At 38.8% G+C, this 24873-nt stretch overlaps 2 protein-coding genes across 2 annotated transcripts; one reads left to right on the top strand and one right to left on the bottom strand.

The window, feature by feature from the left end:
• Positions 1 to 6570: 6570 nt before the first annotated feature.
• LOC134326653 (tripartite motif-containing protein 16-like) lies at positions 6571 to 21655 on the bottom strand. The gene is made up of 7 exons (XM_063008836.1): positions 21568 to 21655; positions 14679 to 15273; positions 14468 to 14563; positions 13422 to 13655; positions 12745 to 12904; positions 12585 to 12644; positions 6571 to 7100 (listed from the first exon to the last, which is right to left on the bottom strand). Exons 2-7 carry the CDS (start codon positions 15267 to 15269, stop codon positions 6577 to 6579), a joined length of 1665 nt encoding a protein of 554 aa, XP_062864906.1. The 5' UTR covers positions 15270 to 15273; positions 21568 to 21655; the 3' UTR covers positions 6571 to 6576.
• On the top strand, positions 16028 to 18059 carry LOC134326651 (uncharacterized). Its single transcript, XM_063008834.1, has 2 exons — positions 16028 to 16311; positions 16406 to 18059. The coding sequence occupies exons 1-2, from the start codon at positions 16191 to 16193 to the stop codon at positions 17914 to 17916; spliced, it is 1632 nt and encodes a 543-aa protein (XP_062864904.1). The 5' UTR covers positions 16028 to 16190; the 3' UTR covers positions 17917 to 18059.
• Positions 21656 to 24873: the final 3218 nt, after the last annotated feature.

Genomic DNA, 24873 nt, shown 5'->3' on the forward strand with positions numbered 1-24873 from the left:
AAACTTCAAATCCACTATGATCTCTATAAGCAAAGCCTTTGTAGTTTTAACTCAGAGTTAGGCAGGGCTAGACAGCTGCACTTCTCTAAGATCATTAACAGGAACATCAACAACACCCGCACTCTATTCAACGTGGTCGACAAGCTTACAAATCCTTCAAAACAGATCACGCCAGAACTTCTGTCCACAGATAAATGTAATGAGTTTGCTCATTTCTTCTGTGAAAAAATCAAAACTATTAGACTGACCATTAACTCCACTCAGTCAAACAATAAAACCATGCTGCCCCTACAGACACCTAAAAATAACATGACTATTATGTCACAATTTAATACAATAGACCAAAAAACTCTGGAGAAAACAGTTCAGCATCTTAAATCATCGACATGTTGTCTCGACATGCTGCCATCTGAATTTTTTAAAACTATTTTTAACTCTGTAAAAACTGATTTGCAACAAATAGTTAATGGCTCACTATCATCAGGCGTTTTCCCAAAATCACTTAAAACAGCTGCCATTAAACCACTCCTAAAAAAGAGAACTCTGGATGCGTCTGTGTTAAACAACTACAGGCCGATCTCAAATCTTCCTTTCACAGCTAAGATCATTGAGAAAGTTGTCTACAATCTTTTTTGAATTCCAGTGGTTCTTTTGACAAATTTCAGTCAGGCTTTCGAGCTCACCACAGCACTGAAACGGCTCTCATAAAAGTGGTAAATGATCTACGGCTGAATAGTGACTCAGGTAAAATATCAGTTCTGGTTTTACTGGATCTTAGTGCAGCCTTCGACACTGTAGATCACAGAATACTGCTGGACAGGTTGGAAAACTGGGTTGGACTTTCCGGAACAGTCCTTAATTGGTTCAGGTCTTACTTAAAAGACCGCAGTTACTTTGTCACTATTGGCAGCTATGAATCTGACAGAGTGGCTATGACATGTGGAATCCCCCAGGGATCAGTTCTCGGACCTCTCCTGTTCAATCTTTATATGCTGCCATTAGGCCAAATGCTACAGGCTAACAACATTGATTACCATAGTTATGCAGATGACACACAGATATATCTGGCTCTCTCACCAGATGATTACAGCCCAATAGATTCACTGTGTCAGTGTTTAGAGGACATCAATAAATGGATGAGCCAGAATTTTTTACAGTTAAATAAGGACAAAACAGAGATTGTCGTGTTTGGCAACAAAGAAAAGAGGTCTAGTGTCATTGAACACCTCAGTTCCCGGGCTCTAAAAACCAAAGACCAAGTCCGAAATCTTGGCGTTCTAATAGACTCAGATCTTACATTCACCAGCCATATTAAAACCATCACCAAAACAGCCTTCTACCATCTTAGAAATATAGCCAAAATCAAGGGTCTAGTGTGCCAACAAGACCTAGAGAAGCTGATCCATGCTTTTATCTCCAGTAGGGTGGACTATTGTAATGGTCTCTTAACTGGACTTCCCAAAAAGACCATTAAACAGTTACAGCTCATTCAGAACGCTGCTGCAAGAGTTTTAACTAAGACGAAGAGAACTGAGCACATCACTCCAGTTCTAAAATCTCTACACTGGCTTCCGGTTAGTTACAGAATAGAATTTAAGGTGCTGCTACTGGTCTATAAATCACTGAATGGGTTCGGCCCAGAATACATCTCAGAATTGTTCAGAGAATATAAACCCAGATGATCTCTTAGATCCATGGACTCAGGTCAGCTAGTAGAGCCCAGAGTCCAAACTAAACATGGTGAAGCAGCATTTAGTTGTTGGGCTGCATATAACTGGAACAGACTGCCAGGAGATATTAGATGTTCCTCAAACATAGAAATCTTTAAATCCAGGTTAAAAACTTTTCTTTTTTCTTGTGCCTATGATTGAGCTCGATATTTTTACTATTACCCTCATTTTACCATATTTCTTTTAGTCTTGTTTTAATTCCATATTCTCTAAACTGTAAGGTATATTTTACTATATTTTCTTTTAGTTTTTATGTTTTATTTGCTTATTTCTTTTGTTTTAATTTCGTATTTACCAAATTGTAGGGTATATTTTACAATATTTTCTTTTAATTTTTCAAGTTGAATTTCATGTTTTTAATTGTAACTAAATGTTTGCAAGAAGTCTTTCTGAGGTTCTAGATCTCAGGAATGTTTAATGCTTTTAATTTTTAATTTTTCCTTATGTAAAGCACTTTGAATTGCCACTGTGTATGAAAGGTGCTATACAAATAAACTTGCCTTGCCTTGCCTTGCCTTGCCTGTGTCCAGTGTGGCAGGCAGTGCTCTACCTTTGAAATTTACTTTGGTTCTAAAAGGTGTGTTCCAGAAAACTTCTGAGGAAACATCCTCTACATGTCCTAAGACAGGCTGAGTTGACTGGTTGGCACAAGGTGAGTGAGGCATTATTTTCTGGAGGGAGGGTTGCCTCTGAAAAACATCCTCCCTCCTCTGAAGTTTCCCTTCTGACTGCCTGGCATTTCCATGACACTAGGACGCTTTTCGCCAGACATGGTGTCTTCCCCAGGATCATCCACCAGGGATTTAAGGGGACGAGGTGTGTTATCAGTAGAGATACTGTGACCACTCGCGTTCACCTGAGAAGTGGAATTACAATTAGGGCAGGTGCGAGACGTGTAGCCAGGTAGAGAACACTTGAAACAATGCGTTTCCTTAGGTAGGTCACCCCATTTTTGATCATTCGAGCTGCGACGACTGCTGGGGCCAAGAACAGAGTGGAGCTCATGGGTCCGTAAAAGAAGATCTATTACTGAAGACAGAGGAGTGCCACTCTATATCTCTCCAGAGTGTGCTTACATATAAGATCAATTTGGCTTTGTTCAGTGGGGGGGTTCAGCAGTTTGTTGAACTCACTAAGCATGTGAGCTACAAAAGTAGGAAGTGGTTTTTCAGGAGCCTGAAACCGGTCCAGAATTCCCCTCAGAACTCTCTCCTGGTTGTCAGATGGCAGAAAGACTTAGAACAATGTCTGTTCTAAGGACACTAAACCATTTCCGTGGTTCCTTGGCTAGGAACCGCGGAAGTTTAAGGAACACCTGCCCATCTGTTAAGTCAAGTAAATTTCTGTAAATGTTCATGGACTGAAGCCAATCCTCAGGCAAGACTTTACCATCCCCAGCAAATATAGGCAGCTGCTAGACTGGTGGTTATAGGCAGGCACCCTGGCATTTGGAACATCAGTTGGTGAAGACATTGTACAAGGTGTCGAAGTGACTCGGGCGGAATGAATGTGATTAACATCTGAAACATGTATAGCTGAGACACTAGATTTGCTCCACTGGTCAAACATGCTTTTCTGTAATTTCAGCGAGTCATTTAAACATTGTTGGAGGAGTCTCACCTCATCTTGTAGTGACTGTACTTGGTCTTTCAGTTCGCTGTTTGAATGCTGTGGACGCCTTTGTCTGACAGCAGGCGCAGGGTGAGGTAAGTCAGTCTGTGAGTCAGGGGAACAGAACATGCTGCAAATATAATTAGTACAGTATAATGAAAATTTTTCAGATTACCCGAATAAATACAATAACTGAAATAACCATTTTCAGAGTAAACCCCCAAGTCATTAACAATTTCAATGATAAACCGATTAATTTCAATATATCAAACTTGAACTTAATAATTGTATTAATGGAACAAAATGATGACCTATATAGGCAACAAAGCACATACGGCATTACTTAACACTTTGAAACTCAGGTTTGGTTGTTTTCTCTCTTCCAGCGGTTACAATAATATGCAAGGTTATGAGTACACTTAACTTTAGAAGGTCCGAGTGTTAGTCCAGTGCGAACACGCACAATGCGAGGAAGAGGAGAATTAGAGAAAATTTTTTTACCAAAAACAGGCAAACATTCACTAAAGTCACTCACTGTACAATTACTGAGCATCCGTTTCACTCCAACCAGCAAAACATAGGGGCGGAGCGAGAGGAAAACGTGCAGTTTCACCCACATGTGCAGCCGTATACACACACACGAGGGGTAAACAGTTCAGTCAGGCAAAGTAGGATGCAAACACGCAAAAAAAAAATCACGAAAACACTCACTGTTTGCTCCTCGCAAAAGCATTAACACAGTCAACAGTGTCCCACATGAAAAAATCCACCGACCGTGTTTGACTTCACGCAGTGTGTCCAGAGTCCGCTCGCGCTGTTGCCGCGTATATCTCCGTAGCGAGTAGCTCGTTGCTAACGGCTAACGCACAGTTTAGTTTAAGTCTCCCGGCTAGTTTATAGAGCGTCTAGCTGGTTAAGAACAGTTGCAAAATACAAAAATATCCACTAAAAGTAGGACGTCAGGTCCAGAGACAATTGTTCAGGCGCCACTTGTAATGCTTCTTACCCGGAGTGAGAGACCAGGTGCTCCGGATGACCGCAGAAAAGTTAGAGGGCCGGGCCAACACACACAGCACACAGACACAACTGTAGACGTTCCAATAACGGCTCTTTTATTACTGCAGTGACCATACAAAGTCAGGCCAAACGGCTGCTACGATTCCCTTTACACATAAAAGAATTATAGTAGGAACACCATGGTAGCATTACTAAAAATATAAGAGAGAAGTTAGATATAAGTTAGCTCTATTACAACTAGAGATGGATGAGTACCGATACTAGTATCGGGTATCGGCCCGATACCGCGCTCATTAACTCGTACTCGTACTCGCAAACGAGGCTCCGATACTAACATCCGATACCGTGTACCTAGTGCACGTTGCTGCTTTAACGCAGGGATTTTCAACCTGTGGGGCGCGAGTACTTGTCTGTGGGGCGCGAGTGCCTGACCGGGGGGCGTGACATTACGAGATTTTTTCACTTCTAAAACTAAAGCAATTCATTTTCACCCACAGGAGACAGACTGAATTATTCTCACTGACCACGCTCACATACACGTTTAATGTTATTTAGTTCCGTTTGAGAAAAAAGAAAACCCTTTAAAATAGAGCTAACAGTGAAGATAACCGGTTACAAAAGCAGCGACCGCTGTTACAGGACGTGTGTGTGTTCAATACTCTGTTTACAGTGTCGATACAAGTGATTCATGAGTCGACTCGTTTTAAGCGCAGCGTAAGTTTCTTTTCTCAGTCATCTCTCCGTGTTTACTGTTATAATGAACGATGCGGTTGTAAATAAACACCAACTACTACAGAACATTTTGTGTGACTCGCTTACCTTATAAAGCTCAGGCTTAATTATACTGGTCATTACCACAGAGCGGGAGCCGAGAGTCGTTTACGATTTACCGAGGTGAACCACGAATGTATGTGCTGATAGAATCGGCTCAGATGGGATCGGACTGTATTATCTTTTTAAAGTAAATATTTCAATCAGCAGAATCGCATCGCATGTATGATGTGCACAACGTTAATTACGTGCGTTTATTAATGAACGTTTACGTTAGCTTGTCAAAAGCTTTCTCAATGATGTCTGTGCTGTGTTTTTTTTTTAGCAAGTGATGGCAACCGAAGCAACTGTTCCACTGCACTATTTTACTCTAAAAACTACACTATCCCATAATGCTCCAGATTGCATCATTCTAAATAGGTATCGGTATCGGTATCGGCGAGTACAAAAATACATGTACCTGTACTCGTACTCGGTTGGGAAAAAATGGTATTGATGCATCCCTAATTACAACAGTGCATATGCTTAGCCCCGCCTTCCCCACACTCAACTCTCACGAGATGTCTCTTAAAGACACAGCGTGCTATGTCTGTTACAATAGGAAAGAACAAATAACTATTGCAAAATATTTCAACAAAAATTATCAAATAACTCAAAGGTAAAGTAAAGGTCTCCTTGTACTGCATTTATTATTAGCTAAACTGATAAAAGCCAAATTAAAATATTTACCGTTTAACTGGCTTTTAAAGTGAAGTTTATAATCATGTGGAGTTGGGGGGCCAGTGATAGCTCAGTGGTTAAGGTACTGGACTAGTAAACAGAAGGTTGCCGGTTCAAGCCCCGCCACCATTAAGTTGCCACTGTTGGGTCCCTGAGCAAGGCCCTTAACCCTCAATTGCTCATTGTGTAAGTCGCTTTGGATAAAAGCGTCTGCTAAATGCTGAAAATGTAATGTAATGAGTTCATCATCCCCATCTAGTGGTGCTAGAAATACATTACATCTTGTTGAATGGGTACAGATTTGTGACTTTGTTATTATTAATGTATTTTTTATTCTTTTTAATAGTATTTTCATTATTTTATTTGCATTTTTAATACTGTCCCAACTTTTTCTGATTTGGGGTTGTAATAGATTTGAGAAGAAAGAAGTTTAAGGTGAAAATTATCACATTTACCATTTTGTAATGTACACAAATGTTCTCTTTTATGTTTTAAATATTCAGTTTGTCTTTTATTTAATTTAGTTTTAATATCTGAATATTAAAATAAATATTCAAGAAAAGAAGAAATCAGGAAAGGGGGTAAATACTTTTTCACAGCACTTAATAAATGGTGGTTAATAAATTGAAAAAGAAAATCTTCATAAATGTATCACTGCCTCACAGATTCTAAAATCACTCAAACAGTTTAATGTTACACTTTCATGTAAATTTTACATTTAATTTGTTCAATCTGACAGTTTTACTTTTGATCCTGAATGAACTCTAAACCCCGGGTAGAGGAGCTGAGTGAATGTGGTCTGAACTCTGTGGAGGAGCTTCATTCTATCAGAGACGCTGTAGAAGGACAGAGTTCCTGCTTCATAATCCACATACACTCCTATTCTAGAGGAACTCGGCATTATGGGAATTTTAGTCTCTTTGTTATTGTGCCTGAATGAAAATCTGGATGGAGAACAGAACAAACTCCAGGACTGATCATTAAGTCCAAACACACACTCACCACCACCTCCCTTCCTGCTGATGCTTTTATATGACACTGCTATAAAAACATAATTATCCCCACTCCACTCAACCTCCCAGTAACAGCGTCCACTCACACTCTCTCTACACACAACCTGAGGGTAAATATCAAATCTATCTGGATGATCAGGATACTGTAATGTTCCACTGTTGGTCACCACTTTGTTCTCCTCAGACAGATGGAGGAGTTTATTTACTGTGTTTGGATCCAGTGTGAACCGACAAACATCTGGAGAGGAAACACAAAATAAACCAATTAACATAGAAGAGTGTGTGTATGTGTGTGTATATTGTGTGTATGTCTAAGTGTGTGTGAGTGTGACACTAAACAAACACACACATTCATAACACAAACACTACACAAATACACACAGACACCACACAAATACTACACAAACACACATGAACACTACACAGACATACAGACACCCCACAAACACGGCACATTCACAAAAAGTACACAGACACACTCTGGCAACACACAATCCAAACTCACACAAACACATACAAACCCTACACTTACACACAGACACTACACACACATTACACATAACACATACACACACATTACACATACACTACAAAAACACATACAAACCCCCTCTCACATAAACAGACAAACACTACACAATCACACAAACAAAAACATACATTACACAAACAATACACAAACACACACACACACATTACACAAACACTACACAAACAAACACTATTCAAACAAACACTACATAAACAGACAAACACTACACAATCACACAAACACATACATTACACAAACACTACACAATCACACAAACTCACACATACATTACACAAATACTACAGTCACACAAACACTTCACAATCACACAAATCCATACAAACCCTACACATACACACAGACACTACATAATCACACAAACACATACTAACCCTACACATACACACAGACACTACACAATCACACAAACACATACTAACCATACACATACACACAAACACTATACAATCACACAAACACATACTAACCCTACACATACACACAGACACTACACAATCACACAAACCCTACACATACACACAGACACTACACAATCACACAAACACACACATACAAACCCTACACATACACACAAACACTACACAATCACACAAACACATACAAACCCTACACATACACACAAACACATACAAACCCTACACATACACACAAACACTACACAATCACACAAACACATACAAACCCTACACATACACACAAACACATACAAACCCTACACATACACACAAACACTACACAATCACACAAACCCATACAAACCCTACACATACAAACCCTACACATACACACAGACACTACACAATCACACAAACACACACATACATTACACAAACAGATACAAACCATTTACATACACACAGACACTACACAAATACACACAGATACTACTCAAACACAAATACTACTCAAATACACATGAATGCTACAAACACACACATACATTACACATACACTGCACAAATACACACAGACACTACACATACACACAAATACTACTCAAACACACAAATACTACACAAACACACATGAACACTACACAGACATATAGACACCTCACAAACATGGCACGTTCACAAAAAAGTACACAGACACACACCAGCAACACACACAAACACATACAACCCCTACACGTACACACAGACACTACACAAACACACATACATTACATATACACACACCAGTGGCGGCTGCTGGTCTTTCAAAGAGGGGAAGCTCATCGTTGGCTTACATTATAAAATTTGTCAATTTACTTATATATAAATTCTGCCCTCCGTTCCTTTTCAAGAAAATGGCCTGAAATGGGTTGCAGTTTGTCTTTTGACTTCACTTGCAAAATCAATGATGGGACTGAAGCTCCCAGTGATTAAGTGACGGTATAGATCTAAAAATAGCTGTCAATCAAAACGGGATTTAGCCTTTCGACTGATCCTCCAATCATCTTGCAGAAGCTTCATACACACAGACACTACACAATCTCACTAACACATACTAACCCTACACATACACACAAACACTACACAATCACACAAACACATACTAACCCTACACATACACACACACTACACAATCACACAAACACATACTAACCCTACACATACACACAAACACTACACAATCACACTAACACATACTAACCCCACACATACACACAGACACTACACAATCTCACAAACACATACTAACCCTACACATACACACAGACACTACACAAGCACACAAACAAATACAAACCCTACACATACACACAAACACATACTAACCCTACACATACACACATACACTACACAATCACACAAACACATACAAACCTGACACATACACACAAACACTACACAATCACACAAACCCATACAAACCCTACACATACACACAAACAATACACAATCACACAAACCCATACAACCCCTACACATACACACAGACACTACACAATCACACAAACACACACATATGTTACACAGACACTACACATACATACATACAAACACACACATACATTACACAAACAGATTCAAACCATACACATACACACAGACACTACACAAATACACACAGACACTACACAAACAAACAGACACTACACAAACACACAGACATATAGACACAATACATACACATAAATACTACTCAAACACACAAATAGTACTCAAACACACATGAATGCTACACAAACACACAGATACTACTCAAACACACATGAATGCTACACAAACACACATGAACACCACAAACACACACATACACTGCACGAATACACACAGACACTACACATACACACAAATACTACTCAAACACACAAATACTACACAAACACACATGAACACTACACAGACCTATAGACACCCCACAAACACGGCACAATAACAAAAAAGTACACAGACACACACCAGCAACACACACAAACACATACAAACCCTACACTTACACACAGACACTACAAACACACACATTACACATACATTACACAAACACTACAAAAACATATACAAACTAGGGCTGGGCGATATGGAGCAAAAATAATATCTCGATATTTTTTAGCTGAATGGCGATATTCGATATATATCTCGATATTTTTTCATCCCATACAGTAATAACAAAAAGACACTTCTGAGACAAAGCTACATGTTCCAAATGTTATACAGGCACTTTTATTAACATTCCGCTGTAGAGAAATTCCTCAAAAATAAACTATTGGCATATATTAAATCAGGGGTCACCAACCTTTTTAAAATAGAGGGCTACTTTAAGGGTACTGAGTAAGCCAAAGGGCTACTTGTAGGATACCAACTTCCTGAATAACATAAGGTTGCATGGTTTACCTTTAATGATAATATTATGATTAATAATACTAATAATAAATATTCATATATGTGAAGAGACTGTCTGATCACATGTTAATTATTTCTTGCAATAATTATTAACAATGATTTACCATGGCAGGAAACACAGACATATTTAAACATGTAACATTATTTATTTCTGAAAGTCAGAGTGATCACATCTCTGATATTTTTGTAAATATTGTTCCTGACAGTTTTGTATGAATGAGCACATTTGTAGCATTTTGATCAAAATCACACAATTTTTTTTATTTATTTATTTATTTTTTATAAATTATGACTTCTGTAGCATTTTTTTTGAAAATCATTAACAGTCCCATCTTCAAATAATGTCCCGTTTGTACTGATCCCGTTTGTACTGATCACTACTTTTGTTTTAGAACAAATCATGAACTCTGTCCCATGTTTATACAAATGATAAGTTAAGTAAGATTTTTTAAAAGCTACGATTTAAATGGACGTTTCTGTGACATGTACTGAAGCCTCTCTCCACATTCTGCCGTCGTCCCGCGAATGAAACACTTTTCCTCCCAATCATTGTGAACATATTAAGTTCTCTTTTGCTTTTCTTGTGTGTGTTTTCATTATTATTTTTTCGGGGTAACACCCGCATCTCGCTCCCCATAGTAGCTGCGCTCGCTCGCTCGTCTCAGCGTTCTGCGCCCGATATAAAACCCCGCACCCAGACCAGATCAAAGCTCATATAAACATCAAACAGTTTTGTTCTTGAAATGTTATATTCAGTATTGTCATTTTCAAATCTACATCAATGCAAGTGTTATTGATTCAAAGAGATCAACAACGAAAATATCATTTTTAGACGGAGCTCTATAGTCACTAGAGCTGTTTAGAACATGCCAATAGAACGCAACATCTACTGTATATCGATATACGCGATATTGTCTTATCTTATATCGCGTATGAAAATATATCGATATATCTTTAAAACTCGATATATCGCCCAGCCCTAATACAAACCCTACACACACACATAAACACTACACAATCACACATACATTACATACACACACACTCATTACACAATCACACAAACACAAACAAACACTACACAATAACACAAATAATACACAAACACACATAAACACCACAAACACACAAATACTACTCAAACACACATGAATGCTATACAAAAACACATGAACACCACAAACACATTAACACCACAAACACACACATACATTACACATACACTGCGCAAATACACACAGACACTACACATACACACAAATACTACTCAAACAAACAAATATTACACAAACACACATGAACACTACACAGACATATAGACACCCCACAAACACGGCACATTCACAAAAAGTACACTGACACACACCAGCAACACACAATCCAAACACACACAAACACACACAGACACTACACAAACACACATACATTACATATACACACACATTATACATACATTACAAAAACGCATACAAACCTTACACATACACAAACACTACACAATCACACAAACACACACATACATTACACAAACACTACAAAAATGCATACAAACTCTACACATACACACAAACAAGAAATAGATCAAAAAAGTAATTGTAATATATCAGTCTGGAAAAAGTTACAAAGCCAGTCCTAAGGTTTTAGTACTCCAGCAAACCACAGTAAGAGCCACGATCTCCAAATGACACCTGGAACAGTTAAGATGCTTTAAGAGCTCATCAATGTCTCATCAAGGAAAACATACAAGAACCCAGACAAACATTTAAGAAACTGCAGGACCTGCTGACCTCAATTTAGATCTGATTTAATGATTCCAGTATTAGAAGCAGACTGAGCACAAATAAAATCCATGGGAGAGTCACAAGGTAAAATCACTGTTAACTAAGAGGAACATAAAGCCTCGCCTCTCATTTACCAATATAACAACCTTAATGACCCTCAAGCTTTTTGGTGATGATGTTCTGTGAACTGATGAGTCAGAATTATTATTCTTACCTGCAATAAAGCTAAAACAGCATTTTACAATAAAAACATCTTACTAACAGTCAGTCATGGTGGTGGTTGTGTGATGGTGTTTCAGGGCTAAAGAACGTCGGGTCATCAGTTCATGATTTAAAGATTAAACACTCCAAACACAACAACTCCAAATAAGAGCAGATCTTTGTTAAAATAAATCTAAGGAAATAAAGTTTAGGTTTTGGACTTAATCAGATTTAGACTTGAACCAAACTGAGCTGCTGTAGCATCTGAACTGACAAATCTGTAAAAATACAGATAACTGGGGGGGTGCAAATACTTTTTCACTGCACTGTGTATGTTTGTGTGCTTGTGAGAAACTTACAGTATAGAAAATCTTTTCTGATTTTAAGCTCAGTAGGTGGAGTAATCCAGACTTTCTTCACTGCAAAAAGAATGAACAAAATGTGGATTTGATTGTTTTGTTTGATGTTTGAGTACTGAAGCATTTTGGAGACAATGGAACACTGAGGGCTTGAACTCACCTTCATCTGGTATCTTCTCACACTGCTCTTTCCAGAATTCTTCTACTTTCTCTCTCAGCTGAGATACAGACTTTGTAACATCATCAAATGAGAGGAAAGGACTGATTGTGATGGCAGCTGATTCTGCAGATCCAGCAGGAGCCGAGAGAGACTGAAAATTCTACATCCAGACAGATAATGTTCACAGAGAAACAACAAGATGATGATGAATCACAAATGATGGACAACAGACATGAAGCACAGAGTGATGTTTCTCCTAATAACATTAACAGTATTTCATGATCTCTCAGAAAAGCTGATTCTGATTCTCACAATTTCTCAGAACCCCAAGTGTTACAACTTTATGGGTCATAATGTGTTTTGTGTAGGGGGGGTTTCCCTATGTTATAGAGTTGTGGAAGATGAACAAAGATGTGCAAAGCTACCATCAGGGGGAGACGCCTATAAAAAGGAGACCTCTGGGAAGACAGGAAAGGAAGCTTTGCTGTTGCGTTTCCGGCTCTCCCCAACATGTTTGAATGAATGAAAATAACTGAGTTTAAGGGAAGAAATTTCTTGACGAAAGGCATCAACGTTTTAAAGATTTTGCGTTTAGGGGACGTGAAGTTACAAGGTACCGCTGTAATTTATTACTTTATGACTGGTGCAGCAATAATAATAATTGTTAGTGCTGTTACCTGGAGGAAATGGACAGGATCCTCTGTGTGTGAAAGCTGTTCCAGTTCAGCATCTTTCCTCTTCAGCTCTACAATCTGCTGCTCCACCTGCTTCAGGACTTTTTCAGCTCGACTTACTTCTGCTGTCTCTCGATCTCTGATCAGATCTTTTAGCTCAGAGCATCTTCTGTTAATTAAGTTGATTAGTTCAGTACAGATCCTCCCAATGTTCTTCACTGCTGATTGTGCAGAACACTGTTAGAAGATTCAGAAAGAGGAAACATTTATCACGCAGATATTTGTTCATCCTTCACATTAATATGTAGCTACTGGCCGGACTAAGACTTTCATCACTCATAGCTTGGTGATGGTGCTAAATGGCTTGATTCTTCATACCCTTGAAAATGTTACCATCATCATCATGTCCACATTCTGCAGTACTTGATACTCTACTTCCTAAATATAAGAAAGAGTTCCAGTCTTCTACCTTCTACCTTTAAACTCCAGCACTTCTACAGTGTTCATCATCACTTTATGTGTGTTATATTTCCTCACAGAGCTTCGATACAACACACCTGCTGCTGTATGTCCTTAATTAAAAATGATATGTGTGGATTAAACCTAAAAACACCATATATACTGTAAAATGTGCTGGTGGTAGCATACTATTACAGAAATTCTTTTGAGTATCAGGAAACAGCAGCCTGGACTGGACTGGGAAATTCAATGTAGTGATCTTCTGATATCTTTACCAGAAATCTTAAACAGTAATTTAAGTTTAAGCACCTTGATCCAAAGCAACAATTAATAATCTTTTTGGGTGGCTCAGTCAAAGTCTTAATCTGATCTTTTCACCCTTACAATTATTAGCACAACCTCAGAATTGCTGTACAGCATCAATCACTAACTAACCAGGCAGAATTTAAAGAATTTTTTAAATTCATAAACAAAAATGCTCCATCACATGCAAAGTTACCTGAGATATAAAATATCTCATTTTTAATGGAGATTGGTTTAATGGAGGAGAGTCGGACTGATCCTGAGAGCTTTTTGTTTATAAAACTTACCTTGTGAGACTCCACAGCCTTTATTAGCTCACAAAGTTCCTTCTCTCTGTTCTGGATTTTCTCCTGGAATTTTCTCTGGATCTCCAGCAGCTGCTTCTACACAGAATAACAATTCAGAATTTACTTGTATTGTGTACGAGCACCACATAACAATGTCATTGTAAATGCTAATGAGTTGTAACGTATTAAAGAGAGCTGTATAATATTGTACCTGTTTCTCAGTTCTCTCTGCTGCAGCTGATATTGTAATATGTCCGTTGTGATCATCCATGGTACACAACATGCAGATACACTGCTGATCAGTACGACAGTAAACCTCCAGCAGTTTATTGTGCTGAGAGCAGATCTGATCCTGGAGTCGTCTGGAGGCTTCAACCAGCTTGTGCGTCTTATAAACAGGAATTTGATTGTGAGGCTGAAGGTGAGTTTCACAGAAAGAGGCCAAACACACCAGACAGGATTTTAGCGCTTTGGATTTTCTCTCTGTACAAAAATCACAATCCACATCTTCAGGTCCAGTGGAACAGTGACCAGGATGTGGAGCTTGAAGTTCTGTTTTCTTCAGTTTCTTCACAACTCCAGCCAGCATGGTGTTTTTACTAACTTCAGGTCTTGGAGTGAAGGTTTTTCTACACTGTGGACAGCTGTATGTTCCCTTATCATCCTCCTGATCCCAGCAGTTATTAATACACACCATACAGAAACTGTGTCCACATGGAATAGCAGCTGGATCCTTCAGTGTTTCCAGACAGACTGAACAGCTGAACTCGTCCTGAGCTACTGAAATTTTGGATTCAGCCATTTTTCTACACGTAAACAAAAACACCAGTAAACACAGCAAGTTATTTACAAGTTATTTAATTTTTAAACATTTTTGATTACCTATTGTACTGATGCTGTGGGACTTTTAATTTGTAATGTGGTTGTAGTAAGTAGTATAAGAGACAGAGAAACCACTACAACCTTCGTCTTATCAACATTTCCGTTTCTCGGTTTTTCTTTGATTACCTACAGTGGCCATACTGTGGGACTTTTAATTTAACACTAGAAGTCCCAGAAATTTCGAGCTCCCCCCTGAAGTCCCGAAAGAGGGTCAAATGACCCTTAGTCCGAACTGACGACTCTGATGGCTCCAATTAGCATCCTTTCATTTGTAAATGTGGCCATTGCCTGAGGAATCTGCAGGGGGGAGTAGAGCTGAATTCACACTAACGTCTGTCTAATACTTGAAAAGGACTAAAAACTCACAAAGATCAGTTTCAGTTCCCTGTTCCTAAATGTTCTGTACAGAGAATTAGCCAGACATTATGTAATGGCTTTTTCCATCCAAAAGTCAGCTTTTTAAGTAGTTATAAGTCAAAAAGTTTTACCATATAAATCAATAAATTTTACCTAAAAAATCAATTTCTAACATACTCTTAACAGTTGTGAAATCAACTGGTTATATTGTACATATAGTTTGCAAAACATACAATCTGTTTCAAGTTTTCAAGTTTTTCTAAAATAATTTATTTATGTTTTTGAGTGTAATATGAGTTTATATTATGAGTGTAAGCAAAAGAATGTAAGCTGCTCCTGAGTGTGTCTGCCCACCCCCCAGCTGCATTGTTGTGCAGGGGATATGCATAAGGTTGCTAACACCTTAGCAAATTTGCATGCAGCCTTTTGTGCTGTGGGGGATAAATAGGTGACTGCTTCACCTATTTTGTTCAAAAGAAACAAAATGCAGAGAAGGCTCACCACTCAACAGGCATTGGAACTGATCCTGAGCAACACCAACCCTTGTGACTCAGATGGAGAAGACATAGTCCTTCAACCGGATTCGGACTCTGAGCTGTCTTCAGGTTAGATTTTTCAAATTACCTATTTTTATTTCCTGACTATCTTTTTTATTTAGAACCAAAACAAAATGTTAATTTGAAATTATTTATCTTGCAGATGAGGAGACTCCTCCTCTACCAAAAAAGAGAGCTCGGTTGGCGAGTGAGCCGACAGAGACCGCAAAAGATGGCACAGTGTGGCGTGAAGTACAAGTGGGGAAACGTCTCCATTTCACCCCAATAGAACCGTACCCTACAGATGGAGAGCCAAGGGCTAAGGCCAGACGAAGTGTCCGGAGTCGCCTTCAGAGCTTCCTCTGTTTTATCACTCTTGACATGCTTCGTAGCATTCAAGAATGGACTACTCAACATGCACGTCACACAGAGCAGGTGGATTGGTTCATGGATCTCCCGGAACTAATGGCATTTATTTCAGTCATTATCTTGCGGGGGGTGACCAAGGTTCCATCACTACGTGACAGCTGGTCAGCAAACCTGGCAAACCCAAGGATCATTGCAACTATGGCCCGAAACCGCTTCCAAGACATCATGCAACACCTACGCTTTGATGACATGTTCACACGCAGTGAGCGAGCGGAGACCGATAAGTTTGCTGCAATCTCCGATGTGTGGAGATCGTTTGTCACCAACTGCCCTGGTCGACACATCACTATTGATGAACAGCTTTTCCCGTCAAAGACTCGCTGCTGTTTTCTGCAATACATTGCAACAAAACCAGACAAGTTTGGCATCAAGTTTTGGGTGGCTTGCGACTTGAAATCAAAGTACATCTGTAATGTCCTCCCATATCTTGGCAAGGACCCCAGTCGTCCCAGCAGGGAGAGACTGTCCGAAACTGTAGTGATGAGGCTGATGGAACCATTCATGGACAAGGGCAGAACTGTAACCACGGACAATTTCTTTACATCATTGTCACTTGCACAACGACTGCTTAGCCGGAAAACCACTATCCTCGGCACAGTCAACAAGAGTCGCCGGGAAATTCCTCAATCCACTAGACAGATGGACCGCACTGAATTCACCACTCAGGTGTTTTCAACCACTGGTGCCACACTGACAGTGTATGCACCCAAACGAAAGAAGGCCGTCTACATTCTCAGCAGCATGCACAGCGTGGTTGAGACTGAGGATACCAACAAAAGGAAGCCAAACACGGTCACACAATACAACCACACAAAGTGCGGTGTGGATGTAATGGACCAAATGGTGCGGGAGTACAGCGTGCGTGCAGGAACACGGAGATGGCCAGTCGCCGTGTTCTACAACATGATTGACATGGCAGCACTGAATGCGCATGTTCTTTATCAGGCATGCACTGGGGTGCAGGAGAGACGGGTGGACTTCCTGGTTGAGCTTGCAAAAGAGTTAGGTGACTCTCATGTGAGTGAAAAGAAGGCACGCAAGGAGAAACTCCTTCGGCAACAACCTTCCACACCCAGCCCTGGCAAAAGGGCGAAGTGTCAGGTCAACCATCGATGCACGAACAATTGTGCAACTGAGAGATGTGTTGACTGCTACAAATACACGTGTGGCAAATGTACCAGGGACATACCCAGGCAGTGCCAGGTATGTTCCGACAGTGCAGACAGACTGCTGAGTGAGTGCTGAAATGCTAGTCACACAAGAAGGACATGCCACTCACACACACACACGCAGCCCCCCACTGCAGCCTATTGTAAATATGTGTGGAATTGTTTTATTCCTTGTATTTTTTTTATTATTTTTATAACAAAAATAAAAAGCATGGAAACAAATAACAGTTGTTCTTTTGTATATTTTTCACACTGAAATTTCAGTCCTCTTGACTTAGACACAAATGCTTCTGGTCATTACTCACAGCTGTACCTTGCTCTAAAATTTCTAATTCTCTATTTAAAATATATAAAAAATGATTCATTGTTTCAGTGCTTTTTTGCTCAAATAAAACTAAACTAAATACAATATGTATAGTCTTTATATTATCAAATACAATAAACTGAATAGAACTAACTAGAAACTAAATGGCTAAACTCAATGGAAAACAACAACCTCCTGTGGTGCGACAGTAATGGCCTTATTTGCAGAACAAAAGACGGTGATTATAGGATGTTAGCTAAAATCCTTCAGGTCATTCGACCCGTCTCTGGGTTCCAAAGGTAGAAATGCTAAATGACCCCTCTCTGGGACTTCTAGTGTTAAAATGGGCCTGTAGTATTTAGTACAAGTCACTAGTTAACTACTACAACCTTTGTCTTATCAAAACTTGTGTTTCTTAATCGTTGTTAATCTTTATCATGTTGTCATGTTGGTTGTCATGGTGATGGTGGATGCTGGCGCATAAGTTTTCAAAAATTTCACAAAACATTTTACTGGATTGAATGCATTGGATTTTACTTCAGGATGTTTTTACTGTGCTTGTACTATGGGGTTCTCTCTCTGCTAACGCTACTATGCTACTATGGTGTGAAGCGGTGTATCCAGAGCAGTGAGAGTTAGTGGAATAACTGTTTTGTGTCCACTGCTCTGTGTAACATCTGCTATTGTGTCTAACTCCTTTCTCTGTCAATGTGGATTGTTTTGGATTGCTCCTTTGGCTGCTGAGATTAGATGGCTGGAATCTCTGCAACTTTTGTGGTCCACACAACGTCTGCAGTCTCATCATGATGATAAAGTACTCTTTCAGTGAACTCTATGCTCTAAGACATTCACGGTATAAAGCTCCGAATTCTTTACTGCTCCACCACGACCTTGGTATTTTGCAAAGGCCTAAATATTCCCACCGAGGCTCAAGTCGGACTTTTGTTGACCAACAGCATGCTAACAACAACATTTCCTCATTCTGGTCTCTGCAACGCTGTGAGGTTGCCAAGGTGATGCTAGGCTCCTCCCACCAGAACAACGGAAACTACGGTCGGAATCTACTCTATGTACCAAAAATCAATCTACTCCAACTGAGCGCTGATATAAATGTAAAATGTGCTCTGTATAATGTTCGCTCTCTTAATAACAAGGGAGCGTATATCGCAGATGTTATTCTGGAACATAACATTGATGTGCTGTGTTTAACTGAAACCTGGCAACAGCCTAATGACTATTTTGCTCTGAACCAAACTCTTCCCACTATAAATATCTGGACACACCATGCTTAACTGGCCGTGGTGGAGCACTTGCTGTGGTTTATCAATCAAAGTTCAGAGTAAAAACGGTTCCTGTACCTCAAATGTCATCTTTTGAATGCTTAGCTGTACTCATTTCTGCTGCTAGACCTTTACTAATAGTGCTTATCTAGTGACCACCTAAAATACCTCCTGTTTTTATTTCTGAGCTTTCTGAATTACTCACCTCACTCAGTCCTAATTATTCTGATTTGCTACTGCTTGGTGATTTTAATATTCATGTTGATTCTGGTAACTGCTCATTTACCACTGAATTCTTAAATCTGCTCCAGTGCTTTGATATCACTCTGAATGTAGACTTTCCTACACATAACAAAGGTCATATCTTGGATATTGTTTGTTCATCTGGTATTTCTCCAACTAATATGCGTGGCATTGATCTGTTCATTTCTGATCATAAGGCTGTTTTCTTTTATTTATTTTTTTACCGTGTCATCAGCAAGGGCATCGTGAATCATGCCAGTTCACTTTTAGAAATGTAAAAAATATTAGTCCTTCTGTCCTGGTAGATATGCTCAGTCAGGTTTCGTCACGGATGATGTGCAGATCTATACATATACTAAACCATCACACAGTCAACCACCCTTGGTTTTGATGGACTGTTTAGCTGATGTGAGGTCCTGGATGAAAGAAAACTTTCTGAGTTTAAATAGTGACAAGTCAGAGGCCATATTGATTGCCTCTCCAGCTACTTTTAAGAAGCTTAATACCATCACTGTTTCTGTTCCGGATTTCACAGTTTCATCATCTAGCCAGATTAGAAATCTGAGAGTGATCTTTGATTCCACTCTGTCGTTTTGAGCTCCATATAAAAAATACTTGTAAGGTAGCCTTTTTCCATCTTAAGAACATTGCCAGGATCCGCTCCTTTCTTTCGTATGCTGCTGTGGAGACTATTATCCATGCTTTTGTAACTTCTAGAATTGACTACTGCAATGCTGTACTTCACTGACTCCGTGCTAGGGTTTTGAACAAGCTGCAGTATGTACAAAATTCAGCTGCAAGGATTTTAACCAATACTAGACCTTGGGAGCACATCACCCCAAGTTTAAAACACCTACATTGGCTTCCAGTACAATACAGAATACAATATAAACTGTTGTTCTGGTTTTTAGATCTCTACACAGCCTCGCACCTTCATATCTTGGAAGTCTGCTAACATCATATTCTCCAGCTCGGCCCTGGCCCCAAGTTGTGGAATATTCTCCCTCTTGAGCTACGTGCCTCCTCATCTGCAGCTGTGTTCAAAACCCGTCTCAAAATCATCTTTTCCAGCTGGCTTTTGGGTGACCCAGAACTGTGCCACATGTTTGGTGTTTTCCATGTTTGTAAATGTGTATTTTATTCATAATTTTGCTTAGATTTTCTTTATTTTTATTGTACAGTGTCCTTGGGTGTCATTTTATGATTCGTTACTGTACCCATGCTGTGGGACTTTTATATTTGTATTGTGGTTGTAGTAACTAGTACAGGTGACTAGTTAACTACTACATCCTTGGATATATTAAAAAATTATGATTTTTTTTTTACTTTTAATTCTTTATTACAGTACCCATACTGTAGGGTTTGTTTCTGTAATTTACGTGTAGTGGGTGGTACATGTCACTAGGTAACTATTGCATCGTTTATTATATTAAAATGATTGATTTTATATTGACTATATATTTTGACTGTACACATACTGTAGGACTTTATACAGTTGTATTGAATGGTACATGCCACTGGGTAATAACTACACCTCGGCTTCAAGCACTTTGTAGACGCTCCCTTAGCACTTCCTTACCATTTCAACGCAGATGAACCTCACATTTACAAAATAACAGAAAATAAAGATGTACAGAAAAAACGTTTTAAACATATTTGATTGTAGTTTGTTCCTTGTTTACTGCAGAATCAGTTAATGCAGTTTCACTCATTTTTGGATGTTTATTAGCTGAGAACGAGCCGAAAGAAACTCGAATGTCAGGCGAATGTCCAAGACTTCCTGGTTTAGTTCGTGAGTGTTCTGTTCAAAACAAGTGTGTTTAAATCAAATCAACAATCTGAACTACATAAAGTAACAATACACAGTAATGTACAGAAGTGTGGAAATGTATAAACTCACCTGCGTTCATCAACTTCAATTATCAACAAAACTACAAACACAGACACGGAACAGATCCACACTCGAACAGAACAGGATCAGATCAGTTTCACTTCTGCTGAACTGAGAGAGAGAGAGAGAGAGAGAGAGAGAGAGAGAGAGAACCACAGCGTACAGTTTTTAATTTTTAGCACCTGGTCAGTGTCACGGTGGGTCCTTCTTTACATGCTAACACTGAATGTAAATCAGGAACACATGCTGCACAATTATTTGAAGGTAACCAATTATTATTCAGTTTAGTTTTAAATAATACACACACTACGGTGGCCGAGAAGTGCAAAACAAATTAACATTTTAGAAAACAAAATTACAAAAAAAACAAAAAAACAAATTTAAAACAAAAACTAATTTACAAGAGCTGAAACACTTTTACCAAAAACAAAAACAAATTTACAAGAGCTGAAACACTTTTACCAAAAACAAATTTACAAGAGCTGAAACACTTTTACCAAAAACAAAAACAAATTTACAAGAGCTGAAACACTTTTACCAAAAACAAAAACAAATTCACAAACAGCAGATCTGACAGAAAGGGTAGGTACCACACACAGGAAGTGCTCGTTGAGTACATGCTGTCAATCAAACTGTTTCTCGGGGGTAAAGTGAACAGAGTTTGTGATGGTAACGCTAAACAATAGTGATGTGCAGATGAAGCCTCATTAAAGCTTTTGAAGCTTTTTCCTGATTCTGCTGAAAATACCTGAGCGGGGGAGGAGGGGGGGTGGTTAGGGTTGCACCTATAAAAAATATAACGGGTCTTACACCGTCATGAGAACATTATCAAAATTTTTTATTTAGGGTGTTTAACATTTATTATTTTCATTCTTTATAATAAATCAGAACCATATTTTAGGCAAAACACTGCGCTACTCATACAGCGGCGTATTAAACAGGTTATACTGCTAAACCTGCACACACACACTGTTAGTAAGACTATAAGTGAACACGACTTAATATAATAACCAAACGCTTTCTAATTCCCATGATAGCAGCAGTTTCCTTCTGTTTTACACACATCACCCGTCTTCCATTGATAAAAATACGCAACAAAGCGTGTCCTGTATCAGTTCAATACGGAACGCGGCGTTTAGTCTCCAAACAAAGAACAATTTTGTATTTTATGGGACGGTTGGTTAGTTTGACTGTCTCTTATATAGTCAGTGAGATAAAAACACCAAAGCTTTAAATCAGTCCCACACATTCCTGCTGGTTTAATACAAGCTCCGATACTCCGTTACAAAAGTGAAACAAGCTTCAAAGCCTCGGTATCAAATGTTCCGTCCCTAATAAACAATGTTTTGTTTATTTTGTGTTAATTATTTCAGCCAGTTGGCCAATTTGGTGTTTTTTGTGGTTAGTCCTTAGATGTTTAGAAGAGCCGACGCTAGATAGAGATGCACAGGCCACGTCTAAACGTCTGCACAAACAATCTAAAAACTTCCCACAAGACAAACAAAAGCGGGTCAACTGGATAAAATGATTTCCACAAACTAGACAAAACATTGTTTAGCGTTACCATCACAAACTCCGTTCACTTCACCCCCGAGAAACAGTTTGATTGACAGCATGTAAGCAACGAGCACATCCTGTGTATTGTTCCTACCCTTTCCGTCAGATCTGCCATTTGTAAATTTGTTTCGGCATTGGTAAAAGTGTTTCAGCTCTTGTAAATTTGTTTTTGTTGTAAATTTGTTTTTGTTTGTAGATGTGATGTGAACCCAAACAAATACTGTATACTGGAATCACATCTACAAACAAATTCCATTTATTTACTTTATTTATTTAGTTTCAGAAAAATCCTCTCTTGTGCAGAGATGTGTTTGTGTTTGTTTCTGCTTTAAAACATACACGCCATGAACCAATCAGATTTAACATCATTAAACAAGTTTATTCCTTAATTATTTATCCTTATACTAGAGGAGCGACTCGGTTCCTTTAGTTCATTTTGAAGAGTCGTTCAATAGAATCGGTTCGTTCAGTAACTGTAATGTCATTACAAATATGTAACTGTAACGCGTTACATTACTTCGTTACAGATAAAAAGTAATCACGTGACTGTACCGCGTTCCCCCCAACACTGTAGCTGAGAGATACAGGGCTAATGGAGATGTTTTACTGCTAAGCTGCTGTTCAACTCCAGTCCAGTTGGTGACGCTGGTGCGTCTTAAGTTGTTCTGCCAACCGCCATTAAACATCATAAGAAGAACAAGAAGCTGCTGTGTTTGTACTGTAGAGCCTCATCTGTAAGTAAAATATGTATTTAATTATAACCCTTATATTTAATTATTACCACATTCTAATTAATAATAAAACTAGAGTTCATAATAAAACATCATTGTGAGGATTTGAGGAGCTTTAACTCCAGTTTTATTTAAATAAACAAACTATTAGCTGCTCCGCTAACTGTTAGCATCACACATGATTCAGTACTGATGAACCGATTCATTGAACCGATGAATCAGTGGATTGTAACGGATTCAGAGTTTATTCATTATTAAATCTCACATTTTGATATAAACGCGTCACATTTTCAGCTTTGTTTACAGTTTGTAATGTTTGATAGAAACAGCGAGTTCTTGTAGCTTTGTTTACAGGTTGTTTTACAGGTTTATAGTAAAAGTTAAAAGTATTAGTACAGCACTGTTATTGGGAGTGGATGAGAAACTAGATGTAAAGAACATCAGACTTCATCATTTCACTTTGGGCCACAAAACCACTTCCACCAAACTCAAAGGGTTGTTTCCCAGACAGGGATTAAGGCTTATAGTCCAGGACTACATTTAGCTTTAAATAGAGAATCTCCATTCAAAATGCTGTGTAGTCTAGGACTAGGCTTAATCCCTGTCTGTGAAACCAACCCAAAAAGTTCTATTAGAAGTCTTTTCTGTCTGATGCTGCTCAGTCCCACAATAGTTTCAACATTTTCACTCTGTTTACAGCCTCACAGCATTAAAAATAAACAGTTAAAACAGTCTGAAAGAGTATTCCTGGATTTCTCTTTAATAGGGAATAAAGTACATTTGTCTATCTGTCTGTCTGCCTGTCAGATCTTTTAATAATGCAGTCAGCAGAAGAGGGACACGTCACCCCCACAGATCTACAAAATGAAGGATTCCAAGAGAAACTAATAAAAAAGGAGGAGGAAGAAGATGGAAGTTACTTCTGTAAGTAAATGTGGAGCAATTTGCCATGTTAGTACAGTACAGTGTGGTTAGTATAGTAGAAATAATAAGAGAATGTGGATAGTGGGATTAGAACCTGTACTGT

This window comes from Trichomycterus rosablanca, chromosome 14 (assembly GCF_030014385.1).
Source record: "Trichomycterus rosablanca isolate fTriRos1 chromosome 14, fTriRos1.hap1, whole genome shotgun sequence".
NCBI classification, from domain to species: domain Eukaryota; kingdom Metazoa; phylum Chordata; class Actinopteri; order Siluriformes; family Trichomycteridae; genus Trichomycterus; species Trichomycterus rosablanca.

Coding starts and splice junctions, on each gene's coding strand:
- LOC134326653 (XM_063008836.1), bottom strand. CDS start 15,269: ATGGCTGAATCCAAAATTTCAGTAGCTCAGGACGAGTTCAGCTGTTCA. Junction 12,905..13,421: donor ATCCTGTCCATTTCCTCCAG/GTAACAGCACTA, acceptor GTCTGGATGTAG/AATTTTCAGTCTCTCTCGGC. Junction 7,101..12,584: donor CAGAAAAGATTTTCTATACT/GTAAGTTTCTCA, acceptor TTTCCTCTCCAG/ATGTTTGTCGGTTCACACTG.
- LOC134326651 (XM_063008834.1), top strand. CDS start 16,191: ATGCAGAGAAGGCTCACCACTCAACAGGCATTGGAACTGATCCTGAGC. Junction 16,312..16,405: donor GGACTCTGAGCTGTCTTCAG/GTTAGATTTTTC, acceptor TTTATCTTGCAG/ATGAGGAGACTCCTCCTCTA.